The sequence below is a fragment of the Phocoena phocoena genome, chromosome 1, assembly GCF_963924675.1.
Source record: "Phocoena phocoena chromosome 1, mPhoPho1.1, whole genome shotgun sequence".
NCBI lineage: Eukaryota > Metazoa > Chordata > Mammalia > Artiodactyla > Phocoenidae > Phocoena > Phocoena phocoena.
In genome coordinates, this window is record NC_089219.1 from 26,378,281 (window position 1) to 26,397,422 (window position 19,142).

General features: G+C 47.9%; 1 protein-coding gene across 7 annotated transcripts in view; it reads right to left on the reverse strand.

Moving 5' to 3' along the window:
* The window catches only part of PHC2 (polyhomeotic homolog 2), a 50,115-nt gene that overhangs the window by 18,434 nt on the left and 12,539 nt on the right, over positions 1-19,142 (reverse strand). For 4 of the 7 annotated variants that reach the window (XM_065873356.1, XM_065873348.1, XM_065873329.1 and 1 more), the window contains 2 exons: positions 9,458-9,876; positions 9,022-9,187 (listed from right to left, as the gene is read on the reverse strand). In XM_065873356.1, coding sequence (XP_065729428.1) covers positions 9,022-9,187; positions 9,458-9,876 — 585 coding nt within the window. Of the gene's footprint in view, positions 1-4,556; positions 4,747-9,021; positions 9,188-9,457; positions 9,877-13,440; positions 13,448-19,142 lie in introns of those variants that run through there. The other 3 variants (XM_065873365.1, XM_065873338.1, XM_065873374.1) reach the window with 3 other exon arrangements.

Genomic DNA, 19,142 nt, shown 5'->3' on the forward strand with positions numbered 1-19,142 from the left:
GCAGTCATGAACTCTCATTTTCTTGCCAACGGTCTCAATATTCAGCATCAGGCCTGCTTCTCCTAATCCACTGGAGAAGAGTTGGTTATGACACGGCAGCTAACAGTCATCTTTTCTTAAGAGAAGCTATGACAAATTTCACTGCTAAGAAGAAAATCATCCAAGAAACAGGTTTTTGCTTTCAAGAGAGTCTAACAGCAAACGGGGACTCTCTTCAACATCTGGATTCATCTTAGAACACTGGAAATCCCTATTTAATAGCAATCATTTCTTTGGCAGATGTAGAAAGAATGTTCTCTTTTGGATTTAACTAAAAAAATCATTTGGAAATTTCAAGTATAGGAAAGCACATCCCTTTCACTAACTATAAATAAATTTGGAAGGGGAAGGAAAAAGAACAACAAACCATTAAGTTTATTATGCTGGCCTAGATGGTCTTACAATGAATCACATAGCAACAATTTATTATTTAAATTATATGCTATGTTTCTTATTATATTTTATACCTTCAAAAACTAATCATTCTTAACTGTATAACTCGATTAACTATAAAAGAGCCCATCTCGGGACTTCCCTGGCGGCCCAGTGGTTGAGACGCGGAGCTTCCAATGCAGGGGGCGCATGTTCAATTCCTGGCTGGGGAACTAAGATCCCGCATGTCTTGCGGCGGGGCCAAAAAAACCCACAACCATTTCTTGACCATGGCAATTATATTCTACTTTTGTTATTGATGGGGGAAAAAAGCCCTGAATCTGTAAGGCTGTTGTCTTGGATAAATAAATGGTTGATTATTTTCCTAACAATTCCAAAATGTCATAAAGTTGAATTAAAGATGGTTTGTTTCAGAGTTTCTTTGCAAGCATCAAATCAGTGTTCTGATGTAGCTAAACTCAAATTGAAATTTTTAAATAAGTCAATGCTTAAAATGAAACCTGCATCTATTTGAATTGTGAATAAGTAATTCAAGTTATCTTGAACGGGCCTACTTTAAACATTTTAACAGAACACATACTCAGAGTCTTTTTAACTGGTGACTCACACTGTAGTTTAAAGCATGCCGTAAAAACACTGAAAACATAAATCAGTATACGTTCATACCTCTACCTTGAGAGGTAGTCCCAGCTTTGATTTCCACCAGACAAGGTGCTAAGTCACTGCAGACAGTCATTTCTGTTACTGGTACAAAGGCCTCATGAGAGTAGATTGCATAAGGCAGCCAGTCCTCACCCTGCTTTTCCACGGGGGTGGAAAACACAAAAGAATCTCTACAACCACTTTTGTGAGATTCCTCCGGACCACAGAAAATCATCATCTTCATCTTCCAGTTGCAAAATGGCACAAAAGAAAGGAAATAAAAGAGAAACTATGCTTCTATGAAGGTGTCTCATTTCCCTACTCTCAACTCTAGTAGATGTATCTTTTCAGGAGAGAATCTTTTTCAGGATGGGACCAAATCTGTCTGGAGAGTAAACGGCACTGCACAGCTGGGAGAACTTAAATATAAACTTGGACTGACCAAGAGGAAGAAAAAACCTTCGGTGAATGTCACACTAACACGGAGCAGCGTTTCCAGAAATGGAGCCACCATCCTACTCCCCAGTTTTTTCAACTTAAATTTTATGTTGGTTTACTGATCCATGCTAGCTCAAAGTGAAGGACTTTGATAGGAAGGGGGTGAACTTAATTCAGCAAATAGTTACCGAATGCCTCGTGTGAGGCCTAAAGCCCAAAGGAGGGCAGAGACTTAGAGGAAGCGTCTAAGGCAGTCAAGTCATCCTCTTCACACATTCACAACAAGAAAAAACAGAGATAAAAAGACACTCAAAACCTCAGGTAAAGGTTCTTAATTCTGAGATAGCAGTCATTTTTCCCCCCCTAAAACAAGAAAACCTAGGGAGGGGATGGCCTAAGTTAGAGCATGCAAGGCCAGAGGCAAGAACAGGTCAATTTTATAAAATCGTCTATCTATTCCTCTTTTTCTCTTTCCCACTGAAAGATCCAAGGGATCCAAAGTATCTGAGACAGGAAATGAGTAAGGCAGGAAAAAGGATGTGGTCTGAAAAAGAGTGGATCCTGGGGCTGAGCCAGAGCAAGTCACAGGCACAGGGTCACAGATGGGGGAAGGGGCCTTGGTAGCAGGAAGAGAAGTCTCAGGGTCAATCAGCTTAGACTAGAAGGTCAGTGACAGAGGAGGTATGTCTGCAGAGGCAAGCACAACACCACCTTCCTAAAAGGTTATCCTCCATTGAAATGCAGAGGAACAATGGCTGAAGAGACCTACAGCCAGGAGAATCATTACTGGGACAGAAGGAAGAAGAGCTGGAGTTTCCTCCTTACTTTGAGGAAGTGGAAATAATATATGTTGAGTGCATCTGACAAAGGTAAATTCGAAATTAAGCCAGGACCTCAAAGAGAAGTGGACAGGGCTGGGAGGTGAGTATATGATAAAATACCAACATTCATTACGTACCTATGTGCCACCTATTAATAAAACAACAGCTTAAAAGGGGTGGGGGGGGGAGGAGAAGGCGATGAAAACAGGAGCTACCTCTCACAAAAATGCAGTTGGACAACTGAGAAAGCCAACTCAAGAACAACAGAAAAGTGGCAAGATTAACGCTGGAGAAAAAAGGCATCTATTCTTCCCGATGTGTATGGACAAGCCTGGTAACAGATCTTGGGTGGGCTGAGGCAGAGCTCACGTGATAAGAGTGCCTGGAAAGGGCAGGTGCCACACGAGCACCACTACCCATCTGCTGGGCCCTCTGAAGAAGCCAGCCCTTGTGAAGGAGCCAAGCCAGAAGCTCTGGTTCCCGCCTTGCCGGGGCTGGAACTTAGGTAAAGAAACAGTGGGACACACTGCATCAGCTGATTCAAAAATGTGGCTGTTTCCAGATATAGATCCAGATGTTGGGGGCTAAGTGAGAAAATCACTTTTATATTCTCCACAGTGCCTCGGATCATGCTTTACACGAGGCAGGAGCCTAATGAAGGTGTGTGAAATCTGAGTTGCACCAAAACTACTTAGCTGTGCAGGTATCTTAAGATCCAAGACAGAATCTCCTGCCCTGTAACCAACACAGTAAGTTGCTTTCTTTCTATTCTGCAGTCAACATGATATGAAGCCCTGCATCCCATGTGACCTCAACTTAAGCCCTAATCAATAGACGCTGCCACAGGTCTGAGGCCCTCTACCGGAATAAAAAATGGGGAGGGCAGCGGGGGCAGACATATAGGAGCAGGAAGGAATTTCCTTGCCTCATTAGCCTGCAATTTTCAGACTCATCTAGAAATCCTAGCAGTTCCAACATTTGGGTTGACGTGGGGGGGGGGGGGCATGAAAAATCCCAGGTGAATGATAATTGGATTACCCAGTTATGCCCCAGAGCCAAATGGCTGGAAAAGGCCAGGACAGCAGGGCCTGATATGGTTAAAATGACATTATTTTCTAAACCAAAAATCGAGACACTTGGTTGACAGACAATGTGATAGAATATTTTAAATTGGGGTTGTCCTAGAAAAATTGGGGACATATGGTGGATTTAGGTCGGTAGCTTATTTCACAACAAGGGATCCTCTGGGTCCAATATGCTAATGGAAGGGGATTAAAGATCTAGGATAGGAGATATCTAAGGGGAGAGCTGTCACTAAGTTGTTTAGCAGGAAAAAGAATAAAAAAGCGTGTCTCTGTAGGCAGCATGGGAAGAAAGTCAACATTCTAGGTATGGAGCAGGAAGGAAAAGAAAGTTGATCAGAACTGAAAGTATGTCAGTGAAATGTGTTCAGGTCTAAAAGGCAGCCTTGGGGGAGGGATGGGGAGGATTGGGATGGCCGGTGTATCACTGGCACAAACTGGTATCCAACAATACAGGAGCCGGGGACTACGAGTTCACACTGTAGGTTCACCATTGGTTTGCAACTTGATCTTGGGCAAATTATTTCCCTGTCTCTGGACTTCAATTTAAATAAAGAATCTCACAAGTCCCGATTTTAATGTAAAGAATCAACAATACAATATGCCTTCATTTGGCACGGGAAGGAGAGAAAACGCTCTTCTAAAAATGGAAGAAAGGACAGACACAGAACAGCTTGTCCCTTTCCATCCAATTAAAAGCTTCGTGAGACTGAACTAGATTAAAAACAAAACTCTCCAGCTAAGCCGCAGGCCTCCAAGATAGGCAGTCCCCTACCCAGAGAGTACAGCGGATGCCAGCAGCCCTGTCCCTAAGCGGACCGTCCATCCCCGGTAAAGCGCCGCCCCGGAGGCCCGAGGCCGGGGTGGGGGTGTGCGGGGACACACGGAAGCGTCTGGCTCGCCGAAGGTGACACAGAGGCTGCCGGGGAAGTGCGGGGCAGGCAGGGTCCCCGACGAGGGGGGAGGCGCAGGACACCTCCCCGGCGCCGGGAGGGCGAGAATCGCGGGCTGGCACGGCCTGGCAGCCGAGTAGGCCCGGGCCGGGAGTGGCACCGGAGGGCGGTGCCCGGTGTCCAGTGCGACGAGAGCGGGCCGCGGTACCCCTCCTGGAGAGAACCCCTCCCCCGCCACGGGCACTGACCTGTCCAGGGCCCGGCTGGGCCTGGCCGGACGGGGCCTACGCAACCCCTCGGCCGGGCGCCGCCTCGCGCGGGGTCCCGGGCCCGGGCGGGCCGCCTCCTCTCCGCCGCGAGCCTCCGAGCCGGGGCCCGGGGCTGCCGCGGCGCATCCGACCGTACCGGCCGGGCCGGCGTCCACAAAGGGCGGCGGGGGCGCGAGGCCGGGGCGGGGGTGCGGGCGGCGGCGGATTGCGCGCGCGCGGCGGGCGCTCGAGGGCTGCAGCCGCCGCGGAGACAATGCGGCGCGTCCCGGCAGGGCTCCCGCGGCCGCCTCCGCCGGGGGCGGGGCGAGGCGGGGGCGGGGCATGGGCGTGCGGGGCGGGGCCTCAGGGAGGCGGGGCGCCGGCGCGGAAGCCGGGCCGCGCGCTTCCTTTGTGCGGCCGCGCCGGCCCCGCCCCGCGCCCTCCGGAAGGCGCAGGGGGCCTGGCGGCTGGTTAGGTACGTAAGGGTTCTGTTTAAGGAGACGGGCGCCGCGCCACGCCAATGTCCGCTCTCGCCCCGTCAAAAGTCCCCCGTGCGGTGGTGGACTCCCGCCTGGCCAAGTCGGAGGCAGGAAGAATAACGACTAGCAGTAATTGAGTGCTGAATATGTGTCAAGCCGTACATGCACGCACTTCCTCTCAGTGTTCACAATAACCCCACAAGTAGTTGTTATCCTCCCCACTGGGAACTGAGGATCAGAGAGAAGTTAAGTAATGACCAAAGTGACCCAGTTGCACCTCCACAAACGGGGCTAATGCCTCCTCTTTAGGTTTACTGTGCAGGTTAACTGAGGGCATTTATACAAATTGCCTGCAGTGCCCGGCACACAGTTGGAGCCCAATAAATGTTACTTCTCTTCCTAAACCACGCTGGATTAAACTGAATTGTCGGGAAAGCACCTTCATTCAGTAGATATACTAGAGCTTGTGAGACTCACAAGTCTCACTGCACCCCCATCCCCCAGGCTTTATGCTGAATACTTGCCCCGAATTTCTCTCTGCATGCTTGACTTCTATTTGCAACATTTTCTCATATTCTTACCTTTCCTAGCATTCATACCCCCAACCCTTTCCCCTCAGGACTCATCCCTTTACCTTTGTTTCCACATTTTACATTTATTTTATATTCCCTGATCGTTTAGTTTGCTCCCTTTCTCTTTCCCTCTTTCCCCCCACCCCGTTTTTCAAATTTTCAAAGCCTTCTTTCATTAATATGCACGTTTCCTCCCCCTTTCTGTCTTTGCATTTCTTACACTTACATTTTGTTCTATGAATGCTCGGCCTCTCTGTCCCCCAAACATGCCTACACTCCTGCCTCCCTTCCTTTACTTCACTAGTCCCTTCTCCCCAATGCCACATGTCCAGGTCCTACCCATCCTTCATGGTCTAGACTCAAGAACAGTGGCTGGCAAACTTTTTCTGTAAAAGACCAGATAGTAAATATTTTAGACTTGGCAGGCCATGTGGTCTCTGTTGCAACTACTCAACTCTGCTGTTGCAGCAGGAAAGCAGCCACAGAGGACACTACATGAATGAATGTGGCTGTGTGCCAATAAAACTTTATTTATGGACACAGAAATTCAGATTTCGTATAATTTTCTTGTATCACAAAATATTCTTCTTTTTTTGAGTCTTAAAATGTTTTTTAATGTAAAAACCATTATTAGCTTGTGGGCTGTACAGAAACAGGTGATGTGATGAATTTGGCCCTCGGGATGTAGTTTGCCAACCCTCGCTCTAGAACAATGCCACTTCCTCCGTGAAATCTATCCTGATAATCTCTACTTGGCAGTAACTTTTCTCTCTTACCTTTCAAAGCATTTACCCATAATCGTTCTATGCCATTTATCATCTCTTAGTTTTTACTGTATTTTTTTCCTGTGCACTTCTCATCTTTCCCAGAGGACTTTAAGCTCCTTGAAGGTAGGGTACAGACCTTATTTCTCTATGCATTTATTACCTCCCACCCCACAGTACTTTGCACAGAGCAGGCGTTCAAACATATACAGAATGAATATTTAAATCTTGGGTGGTTGACAATTGTTTCCGCTGTGCAAAACTTACTTTTCTCATGAGATAGAACCTCAGGAGCAAGACGCTTTGTTATATGTGTATCATCTAGATTCGATTTCAGAAAGAGATTTTTGAGAGCTTTCTAGACAAGATGAGGAAAGGGAGGCAAATGTCAGTTCATTCAGAGGTTGTTGGATAGCAAACACTTGAACAAAGGCTGTTGATTATCACCAACCTGCAGACAGGGGATGTGTCTTCAGTCAGGTCCTATTCAATATTTCTATCAGCAAATTGGTTAAAGACAAAGAAAACACGCTCTATAATTTACAGATGGCAAAGTTAAGCAGAGGAGTTAGTATAATGAGTGACAAAATTCAGATCTAAAACATTCCTGCCCCACCACTTATTCTTGCTGCGCCTCAGTTTTCTTATCTTTAAAATGGGCATGATAAAAGTTCCTGCTTCAGAGGGTTACTGTCAGGATTAAATGAGGAAATGCACGTAAAGCTGGTAGAGAGGACTCATTAAATGTTAGCTGTTAACTATTACCATTTTCTGGCTAGCCTGGAACTGTGGGCTAAATTCACAAGATAACTTTTAACAGATATAATTAATCATGTTTTGGCTCACAATATAAATTGTACAAGTTTGAGATGGAGGAGACCTGAAGTGATAGCAATCCATGTAAAAAGAAACCACAAAAACAAAGACAGAAACAAAAACCAAACCCAACCCCTCTGGAATTCAGGTGACACAGTGCTCGGTGAACTAAGGGTATCATTCCCCTGGGTCAGGGGAGTTAACGTGGGGCCATAGGTGCAATGTCCTGCTGAAGGAAGGTAAGGGAATTACCCCTGGAGCCTGAATCATGGTGCTGCCCTTTCATAGCTGTGTGAACTGGAGCCTCTTCAAGCTTTTGTTTCCTCCTCTAAATAATGGGGACAATACTATTTATCTCTCAGGGTTATCATGAATGAGTAAAGGAAAACTTAGAGCAGAACTTGGCACATAGGTGTTCAACGAATTTTAGTTCCTCTCTACTATACCATGCAGATCTCTGTCCCTTGAAGGGCTTATAAAGCTAAGTCTAGGTGCCAACCTAGGGTGACTAGCGGCTTTTTGTATTTGGAATTAATGTGCTTCGTTTTGGGGATCACATTTTAAGGGAATTAGTGGAGAGGTAGAATGTAGCTAGACAAGAATGATCAGCATGGTGGGAATGGGAGGTCTGGATGCGTGATAGGTAGAAAATGAAATAAATCTCAGATATTTAGCCTGGAGATTTTCTCTTTTTTTAATGAGGGAGAGGAAAGAGACATGATAACTGTCTATACACACTGTAGGAGATGGACAATCCACAAGACAGAATCACAGCCAGTGGTGGGAGTTCCACGAGAGCAGATTTTGGCTTAATTTGAAGAGCAACTTTCTGATAATTAGAGCAGTCCTACAGTGGAATGGGCTGCTTTTCAAAATGGTGAGCTCCTTATCATTGCAAGTTTGCCAAGAGAATGCTGACCTCCTTGCTGTCTTTTAATTTTTCTAATGTTTTTTCTTCATATTCCTTTGCTTTCCTTTTCCTTGAGTCCATCCTCCATCCCTTATAGGACATTTATAACTACTTTGTCCCCAAGTACTTTTCTTCTCATTCCTCCTTCTTCTGTTTTCCAAACCCCTTTTCTCTTGGCTCTCCCCACCCCACTCCCAGCACACATTTAGTCCAATGATGGAACTGCCTCCCTGAGTTGTAGTCAGCCCATGGCCCAGAATGTCTCTGAGATCTGGGCCAAGATTGCTGCGCACACTGGCAGAGAAGGAAAGGAAAGCGAAGGGATCACCGTGGAGGCAGAGGTACTGCTGTGATTCTCTCGTCAGGGTAGAGGGATCAGCAGAGTCTCCTAAAACCCAGGTCTAGGAGAAGCCCGCCTGTCACTGAGCACTCACAGACAGAAGGTGGGGATCCCAGAGCTGAGCACCGTTCCTTCAAAGATGCTTTCCGTGAGCTGAATCCCCTCCTAGCTCCCCCCAAGCATTTCCCTCGTCTCTGCACTATGCAGCCACCTTGTCATATTGCCAAATTCAAGAACGCACTCTTATACCAAGCAGAGCAGAGGATTGAGACAACTGGATCCCTGGGTGAACTCTCAACCCGGCATATGGATATGCAGGTACATCTGACAGCAATGACAGGCAAGCCTCATCTAGAACTTTCAATTCTCCTTTTCTTTCTCCTTTATGCCTTCTGGGTCCCCTTTCTTTGTCCTCGCATCATCTTCTTAATCCTCTCTCTGTTTCCACCTACCCAGCTTCTTTCTTGCTTCTTGGGGCTTGGAGTAGTTTCCCTCCCATTCTAGATGCCCAAGTGAGATGTGCCAGGGGGTGGCAAGGAAGACAATGCTCTCCCCTCCCCCGAGGGCCCCGCTACACTTCATACCATGAGCTGGGGACTGCTGGATGTTCGGGCTCTTGGGTACAGGCAGGCCACCTGGCATGGCAGTGACGATGGCTTGCTGATGCGATGGTGGGCCAGACCGAGTCTCAGGCCCGCTCTTCTCTCTAGGTACCACTTCCTTCCAGTCATCGGGGGTGCACTGCTGGGGCTGTTAAAGGACAGGACAGAGATGATCTTCTCGTGAATTGCCTCTACATTCCTGGACACGTCCCCCGTTTCCATGGAGCTTGGGTAGAAGGCAAGGACATTAAGATTCAGCTAGCCCCAAATTAGGGAGAGGCCCCTTTTCTTTCCTGGACTACTCAGAGAGGACTTCAACACTCAGCCCACCCAGACACACATCCAAATGGGGGCCGCGGGATTGCCTGAGCCGTGTCCTCCCGCTTTGTTCCCTGGACCTCGGGCTCGGCTTACTCACCACTGGCGAAGCAGGTTGCAGTTGTAAGATGACAGCCGAGGCATGCTGGAACCTGTGTTGAGGGGTGTGAGACAGGCCCTCAGGGTATCCATTGTGAGGCTCGACATCTGGCGTGGGAGGGTGGCACTGCTGAGTGCTGCCAGGCTTGTGCAGGTTGGCAGCAGGACACTGGAGAGGCAGGGTGGATGGGACTGGGCCTAGTGGCATGGCATGGGCTTCGGGGCCAGGCTGCAGGGCCAGGCTTGGAGGGACCGAGGCCAGCTGGGGGTGGGACGGGGCTTGGAGCACTGGCCGTGATGGCTGGGGCGGCGGCGGCTGTTGTGATGCTTGCTGTTGCTGCTGCTGGATCCCAAACTGGGGCTGCAGGTGCTTTGAGGACGGCTGCGAGAGGAGCTGGTGTGGCTGCAGCTGAGCATAGGCTGAAGAGGGGGAGGCCAGGTTAGGTGGCATGGCTCGGTCTCACCTTCTGCTGTGCCCCCTCCCACATCCACATAAAGAAGGCTTTCCAAACTCGGTGTTCTTGCTTTCATCTCTTTCCTCTTTCACCTAGAGCCTGGCCGGACCATTGCCATGGCCTGGCCGTCTCTCTCTGTTTTCTTGCTTTCTTCCTATGCCGAAACATTGGGCCCTTGGCTGTCCCTCAAAGGCCAATGCAAAGCTCACCTCCTCTGTGAAGCCTTCTTTGATCATTCCAGTGGCTGAGAGAAACACTGGATTCTGCAGTGTGCTATGTTCTCTCTCCTCCACGCCCTTCACTCGCTTTCCTCTGGGCCTGCGACAGGTGCAGGCTCCCATCGCCCAGCCCAGCTCTGTAAGGCTGGATCTTATTCACCCTACTGCTGCTCAGTCTGGGCCCCTTCCAGGGAGTGCCAGTTGCACACACGGTCCTCAGGCTCTGTGGGGAGGCAGCCTGGGATGGACCGCTGGTTCCGTTACCCAGTGGGGACCTCGGGCTAGCTGCTTAACCTCTCTAGGCCTCAGCTGCCTTGTCTGAGAACCAGAAACAAAAATAGTTCTTGCCCAGAAAGTTGTAAGGATGAAAGAAGAAAAATGCTGTGCGAATAAAACGAGAGAAAAATGACATAATGTGTACAGCACAGTGCCTGGCCCATGGCCATCGTCAGCCATTTAATTCATATATTCAATCAGAGAAGTAAAATGATTATTTCAGCCTTGGCTTAGGTTCTGAGTATCCTGGGCTCACCTCTACCATAATGACGCGTCTCGCAATGGATTATAATTGTTTCTTGGCTGTCTTCCCTTCCAGATCGTGAACCCCTCATGATCAGAAACGATCACATATCTCTTTATACAGAACTTTGCATGATGCCTAATATTAGATGGGGGCTAAATAAACAAACAAACAAACAGGGCTTTCCTGGTGGCGCAGTGGTTGAGAGCCCGCCTGCCGATGCAGGGGACACGGGTTCGTGCCCCGGTCCGGGAGGATCCCACATGCCGCGGAGCGGCTGGGCCCGTGAGCCATGGCCGCTGAGCCTGCGCGTCCGGAGCCTTTGCTCCGCAACGGGAGAGGCCACAGCAGTGAGAGGCCCATGTACCGCAAAAAAAAAAAATTATAATAAATAAACAAACATATTGTCCTGAACTGGAATTCATGTGTTGCCATTTGCTGCTTGTCCTCTCTTCTTCCATTTTAACCAGGCTAGCTTTTTGAGGTGAGGATCCTTATACTTTTTAGTTATCCCTCCTGTGTCCAGCTCATGCCTTATAGACAGAAGGGGCTCAGGAAATTCAGCTCAGAGACTGACTGTCCTCAAGCCGCTCACTCTCTGCCTAGTGGCATCCAGGCCCGCTTAGCACGAGGGCCGCTCAGCTGATCTGTCCTGCCTAAAAGCTGTCCTCTGCGGGGACTCCCACAGCTGGAGGGCCGGCAGAGAGATGTGCCGTGCAAAAGCACAGAGGGCCACAGCTGGAAGCTCACAAATGGATTTTTACAACCAAAGGCTCCCAGCCAATGAGGGGAATGCAAATTCTGGGTCCTGAGCTAACATTTAAAAAGGATCCTGTGACACAGGTGCAAAGCAAGCAGATTTCAAACAGAGTTAGGGGAGGTACCTTTTTTCTTGAATTCTGTCCATTTACAAGCAAGTTTCCAACTATCTCATCACAACCCAACACAGAGTTCCAAGCAGAATGCCAATAAGAATGGAAAGGAGAGGACAGAAACGAGGTGGTAAGGAGAAACAAAATGCTCCTTGGTGACTGACTGCTGTAGGCAGAGGAGGGAGTATGGTTGGCCCACGGGCTGTAACCTGGATGACAGGGAAAGATAGGAGGAGGAAACACGGACGGCCATGAGGTTTTGAGAGAAATGTGTGGGGCTTGAGGTGATGGTAGAATGTCCAAATGGGAATTACCAGCAGGCATTTGGTGATTACGAATCGCCCCGACCTCACCCTGAGCCTTGTCCCCTAATTTCACCTTGAATAGCTCAAACTTAACAATCAGGCCCAGATTGTTAGTCAGGCAAACTTAATAATCAGGGATTTTTAAGATGACCGTTGTTAGGACACTGGAGAGATACCGCAGATGCCATGAAGTGCCTGGCTAGTCTCTAGAGGCTAAAAAGTTCTGCAGAATGATGGGCAGCGTCACTGAAGACACAAGTAAAACTTGTTCTCCCTTATTACAAAACCATGAATTCCTGCCGGGGGAACAGAGTCCCTCTAGGGGCTGCCGGTCTGAGCTGAGAGCTGGAGATGGTGTGGCTCAGAGAGGCTAGGAGAGTTAGAGGCTTGTCCCGCTATCCACTGGCTGTGTGGCCTGAGACGGGTCCTTCTCCTTCCCAGGGCTTCGGGGTTTTAACTGTGAGACAAGAGGTTTGGACTAGCGATTATACAATATGATGGGGGTGGCTACCACAGGAAAAGAGTTTAAAATTCAGGATTTATAAGGTGGAAAAGGGAAGGTTAGAGAAGAAGGGTCTAGATCTATGGAGCATAAAGAGTGTAGTTAAGTGCAGTACACCTTTGTTTACCAAGATTGGGAGAGGCAAGTGTTGGCTTCGCGGCCCTCGATCCTGGGGCCTCCCCTCTGTCCCACTCTCTCCCCGACCCCGTGCTGCATGTGGAAACCTTAAGGCCATTGTTTTAGAACAAATGATGCTAGTGTATGCCAAGGCTGGAAACAAAGTTCATGATGGCTTTGATAAGTTCATAGATCAAAGACCCCAGGGTATTTTGAGGGGTGTGTACATCCTTAACCTTTCAAGGTTAATAAAAAGCCAAGACCATGATTTAACTCAAACATTATCCTGGGTCAAATTCCTTTCATTTGAAGTGTTGTAATAGCTTTCTAATTGGTCTGATTCCTGTTTCTTCTCTCTATAATCCACCTTGTAGATAGATCACAAATTAATCTTCCTAGTGCACAGATCTGATCCCTGATTAAAAGCCATCAGGGACTCTCCTTTATCTGAGGTTACCTAAAGATCCTGACATTCAAGATCTTCTTACAACATAAACTAACCTTTCAATTTTTATTATTTCTTTGATCCAAGCAAGCTTTTCTGTCCACTGTCCCCTGAACGGAAGTTTGTGCCTTGTCTCATACTGTCTAGAGTGCCATAAATCAAATTCTCATCGTCCCTGTCCTCCTGTGGGAGGCTGGGCAAGTCACTGGACCTCCCTGAACCTCTGTGCCATCATCTTTAAAGTGGGAGTAACGATGATACCTATACCTCATAGTTATCTCAGTAAATGACTTATCTCCCCTTGATAGGCGGAATTTAGGATTTGTTTCCTCCAAAGTGCCTGGAATTTAGTAGATGCTCAATCAGTATTGCTGAATGAATGAATGACAACACGGTGGGACTCCAGCTTGTTTGTCCCGCAGAACTTTTCCTCTTCAGAGTCAGAATATGGATGAAATGTGGGTAACCCCACAGGCCATTTTGTTTTTTTTGTGGTACGCGGGCCTCTCACTGTTGTGGCCTCTCCCGTCGCGGAGCACAGGCTCCGGACGCGCAGGCTCAGTGGCCACGGCTCACGGGCCCAGCTCCTCCGCGGCATGTGAGATCTTCCCGGACCGGGGCACGAACCCGCGTCCCCTGCACCGGCAGGCGGACCCCCAACCACTGCGCCACCAGGGAAGACTGGCCATTTTGGGTTTATCAGCACTCTGGTTTATTGAAGGCTCTCCTCCTGTCCAACCTCTGCTCACCACCTTCCTGCCCTCACCTTCACCCACCCTAACTTCTCTGCTTGTTGTCTGTACAATATCACTCCCCCCCCGTGCCTTTTTGGCTTTGATTGCAGTGCTTCCATTTTCTGGAATGCTCTCCTTCCACTTCAGTGATCTCAGTAAAGCATAAGCTTCTTTGGTCCAGGCTCAGCTCGTGTTTTCTCTCTTTGCCTTAACCCTCAATTCTGGGTTTTCCCTCAGAAGTCCTGAACACTTTGTTTCTTTGATTCATTTGTGATTTAACATGGGCTATCTTGTATATGTATTTCATTGATTCTTAAAAATCGATTCTTAGCCCCCCACCTCCACTTTAACATCCTTTGAGTTGGGATGCATATTACAGCGGATGATGTTGGTTTAATTGGTAGTGCTTTTCTTTCTTAGAGTTAAAAAAATAATGGTGTGTCTTACAATCAGTGGTGTCTTAAACTGGAATACTTTTATGCTCTTATGAGTTTATTTCCTACCTGTCCGACCAGACTAGATGCTTTTTGAGTTCAAGACTTGTTTTACGTTTTTTTTTAAACTTAAAAGATGTGCTTTAATTGAACTAGGTTTTTAATGTTTCTTTCCCTCCACACTGTCCAACATAATAATCTACGTCTGTGGACGCTTAGCAACTGTCTGCTGCTGATCCTGGTGAGATCGATGGATTCTCCCCCCCTTCCCACGCCCTCCCGGCTCAGCGTGGGGTGGTGAAGGTGGGCACTTCCCACTGAAGCCACAATACCAGAGGCCACGTCCCTCTTCACTACAGCTAGGATGGGGCATATCGGTTTATGAAATATGAATGCACAGAAATCACTCTGGACCTTTATTTTTCCCTACAGTCCAGTAGCTTCATTTCTCGCTTGTATCTATTTTGGCTCCCCATCCCCTGCAGCTGGAAAGCTCACCGCTTCTCAGGAACAAAGGGTTCGTTCCATGGGACCTGAGCCACGGCTTTGGAAGTCCTCATCAGCCCTTTCTGTCAGGGAGCAGAGGAGGGGCAGGCCTAGGGCCTCAACAAATTAGGGCCCAGTTAAAAGGAGAGACTCCAGGCAATGCTCATCTTCCCATCTGGTGCTCTAACCTTGACGGCCTCCTTAGAATCTGAAGAGACCAATTCACTGTTCCCCAAACAGTTGGTTGTTAGCAACAAGAGGATTAAGGCCCCCATGCAGGAGGGCTGGCTGTGACGGCTTACTGGCACGCCCCCTTCGCTGCATCCACTGCCAGAACTTGTGATCAGTAATGGATCTCGGTTGATCCCAAGTCTTCACGGATGCAGGAAGCAGCTCACTGTCCAGAAATGCTGGGACACTTGTCTCAAAGTACATGGGAGCTGCAAGCATCCCAGTTGTAGGCTGGAGGTTTGCTCAAACACTTATTTTTCTCTGATCTGCGATACTTGACTAGAGTTTGGAGCTACCTGGACCATGGGTGAGAGGAGGGTGCCTGTGAGAGAGGAATGGCATAACTTTTTACAACCCACTACTCTTCAAGGTTTAGAGAGTTAAGTGAAGAGATACCTTCAACCATTCATTCACTCAACAAACATTACTAAGTACCTACTATAGACCAAATACCATGTTTGGTGCTGGCTAAAACATGGTCCCTAGAATAGGTTACAGTTTGGTCAAAGAGATAGCTGGAAAACAGACACTCTCGGTATAACTTGGTAAATGTTATGACAGGAGATAAGCACAGACTACTGAGAACACAGAAAAGGGGATTCAGCTTGGGAAGGAAAGCAGAGAAGGCTTCCCAGAGGAAGGAAGTGTTTAGCATGACTCAGAGTTCAGAAGATGCTGAAAGGAAGAGCACGTGGGAAGACTTGGAGGCATTGTATACCCTGGTGCTTTCAAGGACCCACAGGGCATCCTGTACAGCTGAACCCGGGACGACTATGCAGGAGCAGCCAGAGAAGAGGCAAAATGACGGGTGGGTCTAAATGATGCCAGCACTCTCCAGAGGCTGCTCATCTCCAGAGATGTCTCATGTGATCAGGCCTCGGGGAGTGACTGAGATTGAGGTTGACTCTAGAGGTCAGAGTCCCACATCCACATAAGTAGACAAGAAAGCTCCTTTTAGGAAAACTGAAAGCAATAGCCATGTGAATTTTCCTGGATGCAGTCCTTCCAGGCTGAGGGGTAGGAGGAATAGGAGAGGGGAAATAGAGTTAAGGGAATTTCCCCATAAGAGGAAACAAGTTTACAAAAACAGGGTTGCTGACCTCAGGGGCACTCTATGGTGGGCTGTCTATGGCTTAATGTCTTCAGACCTGCTCTGCAACTACCTGGTAAAACCACCAAATATCCTCTGTGAGCAGGATTCCTTATAAGACAGCTTGCAGCATTAGAAAAGAAACTATCCGGGCTTCCCTGGTGGCGCAGTGGTTGAGAGTCCGCCTGCCGATGCAGGGGACACGGGTTCGTGCCCCGGTCCGGGAAGATCCCACATGCGGCGGAGCGGCTGGGCCCGTGAGCCATGGCCGCTGAGCCTGTGCATCCGGAGCCCGTGCTCCGCAACGGGAGAGGCCCGCATACCGCAAAATAACAAAAACAAAAAAGAAAAGAAAAGAAAAGAAAAGAAACTGCCCATCCTTGGTAGAGGGATGAGAATACAGCATAAGTGGCTAAAGGTGTTGATTTTAGAGTCAGACAGATCTGGTTTGAATCTTGGTTCTGCCACCTACAGGCTGTGCAACTTAAGACAAATTGTTTAACCTCTCTGAATCTTGACTTCCTGTTCTGCAAATGGTGATATATACTTCACAGAGTAGTCGTTAGTATCAAATGGAATATTATGCTTCAACCACCAAGAGGAGAGGTTCCCTGCCTTTGTTCATACTGAGAAGATGTACAATAAATGGTAGCTATTCTTAAAACACTACCTGCTATTTGTATATTGTTTTGAACTTCTCAAAGCATTCTCATAATTTGAGTCTCATTTATTCCTTACAATAAGCCTCTGAGGCAAATGGGTGGTATTCCCACTTTACAAGCAAGGAGAGAGTTGTTTCTGAGACTTCCACAGTGCAGCAAGTTCCGGGGAAGTTGGCTTCAACTGACAGATGAGGCATGGTGCTTTGTATCTCACAAATGCTCAAAAAATGCTGACGGGTGAGTGAATGGAGCAGTCAGGGAGCTCAAGTTGAAACGGCAAGCCTTCAAGTGTTAGTTGGGGGCTGTTGAGAACTTTGGAGGTAATCTTGGAGGAGTGGACAACGAAGGGGGAGTGTTATGACAGAAGGTGGGGACGTAGAAGGTCTGTGCGGGTCAAGTAAGTTACAAAGGTGGGCGGGGGGTAGTGGGGAAGGCGAGGCAGAGGATCTATGTGAGGGAGCTGGGAGCGATGAGAGTGGTTCAAGGGGCAATTGGGGGGTCTTGAAGGCTCCCACCCCAGAGTCAGACGGTCAGAAGTCATTAATGTGCTGATTATTGAATCCCTCCTGTGACTGACGGAGTAGGAAATAAATACCCAGCGAAGGTTTCTAAACAAGAAAGGAGTCTCTGAGGAAGGTGATTCTGGCAGCTATGAGCAGGATGTTCTCGTGGTCAGTTAAGCCTCGTATGGTCAGCAGGCCTTAAGCAAAGCCGGGAGCCGACACGTAGGAAATATGGTCAGAACCTGGTGATAAACTGGGCGGTGATGGAGGGTGGGAATAAGGAGGGAAAGGGAACGGATATCTACTGTGAGCCTACTCGGTAGATATCTGATCACTTCTGCAGGCCATCTCATCCATTTTTACAGTCTGTTGTAAATATAACCATCTTTGTTTTACAGATGAAGAAATCGAGATTTACAGAGATTAAGTAACTTGATGACAGTCATAAAACTAGTTAAGTGATGAAGCTGGGGTCTGAAACCACATCCAACTCCAAAGTCTATGCTTTTCCCATTATAACACCCTGCCTCTCCGATGAAGGAAAATGAAGTCAAAACAACCCTGAGATTGTAAGTCTGAGTCTAGGAATATCTGATGATTGTGGACAGCAGCCAGGAACTGGGAAAGGGGGCCCTTTCTGAAGAGGAATACTTCCGGGTTTTTGTTTTTGTTTTATTTATGAGTCTCCAAATTTTAAAAATGTGTATGCTGGTGGGGTGATATCCACGTGGGCGTATCCTATAGACAGTTGGAAATCTCTGGGGAGAGGGGAGGACAGGGACGGACACGCATTGAGAAGTCATCTGTGGACAGGTGGCAGGTGTCTGAAAACGTAGGTGTTGAAGTCGAACACAAGGGGGATGGACAGAATGTTTTGGGAGTCCCACAGCTAATGGCAGCGGGGCCAGGGAAAAGCAAGGGTCAGCAGGGCCACCTACACACACAGATGGTCACAGGCACACGTGGCCGCCCTGGGCATAGTGCCTCCCGGTGCCAGCTGAGATAATCCCCCTTCAGTTCTGTTCTGGAAATGTACTCATTTTTCAAGGCACGACTCAAATTCCCATAACCCCTCTTTAGACTATACACTTCTTCAACTCTAACGCCCATATGGTTGGCATCACGTTTGGCACCTAACAGGTGCTAAATGAATATTTGCTGAGCTGAATTGAACAATTAAAGAGAGAAAAGCTATATGGAAATGGTAGTGAATTATTTTTTTCTGAGCCATATCTTCTTCATTTGTGAGATGAATAATTATTGCTAGGATTAAACGAGGTATGTAGGCTAGGCATTTACTACAGTGCCTGGAACATGGTTGCTCATTAACTGGTAATAATTATTATTACTGGCAGCAACCATGGAAGTAACATAATAGGAGCTTAGCGTGAAGGATTTCAGGAAAGAAGGGATGCTCAACAGTTCCAAGGAACACAGCCTGCTTCTCTCTCTCTCTCTCTCTCTCTCACCCCCCGCCCCCACACACCCATGGTGAGAAATGTTCAGCAAAATATAAAAATCCTCCTCTGGTATCTGCTGGCTTTCCCCCCCTAGTATAAGGAGAAGAGGGTTAGTAATGTAAATCTGATCCTACAGTGGATAAATGAAATGACTTTCATGGCTGGTTGCATGATTTGGACATCAGAATTGTAGGGGATCTGATTCCAGCTAGACGACAGGCCCACTTGCGTGTTCTGGTTCCTGCTGGGTTCTCTAAGTAAAAGCGCATCTACCCCACAGTTTGGCAGCTGCTTTGGGAGGGAGATATGGTACCCAAGAGCCCTGGAATCAGCACACATCACATTGTCCCACCTATCAGAGACAGAATCACCGCTCCCTGACACAAAACCCTCTCTGTGATAAAACAAAGCTGCTGTGTGGCAGGCCTTCCCAACAATGAATTCTCTCTCCTTCCAGAGACCTGAGGAGGGATGAAGAGACACAACAAAGACCTGGCATCTGGAGCACAATTGTGTGAAAAGGGCCCAGGCTTTTCAATGACGGGACAGTTCTCTTTCATCGCAGCATCTCCCTCCTGGCAGCCACTCTCCCCTCACCTTTGAGCCTGCAAGTGCATCCAAGGCCTTGAGTTCAGCCACTAGAACGAGGACT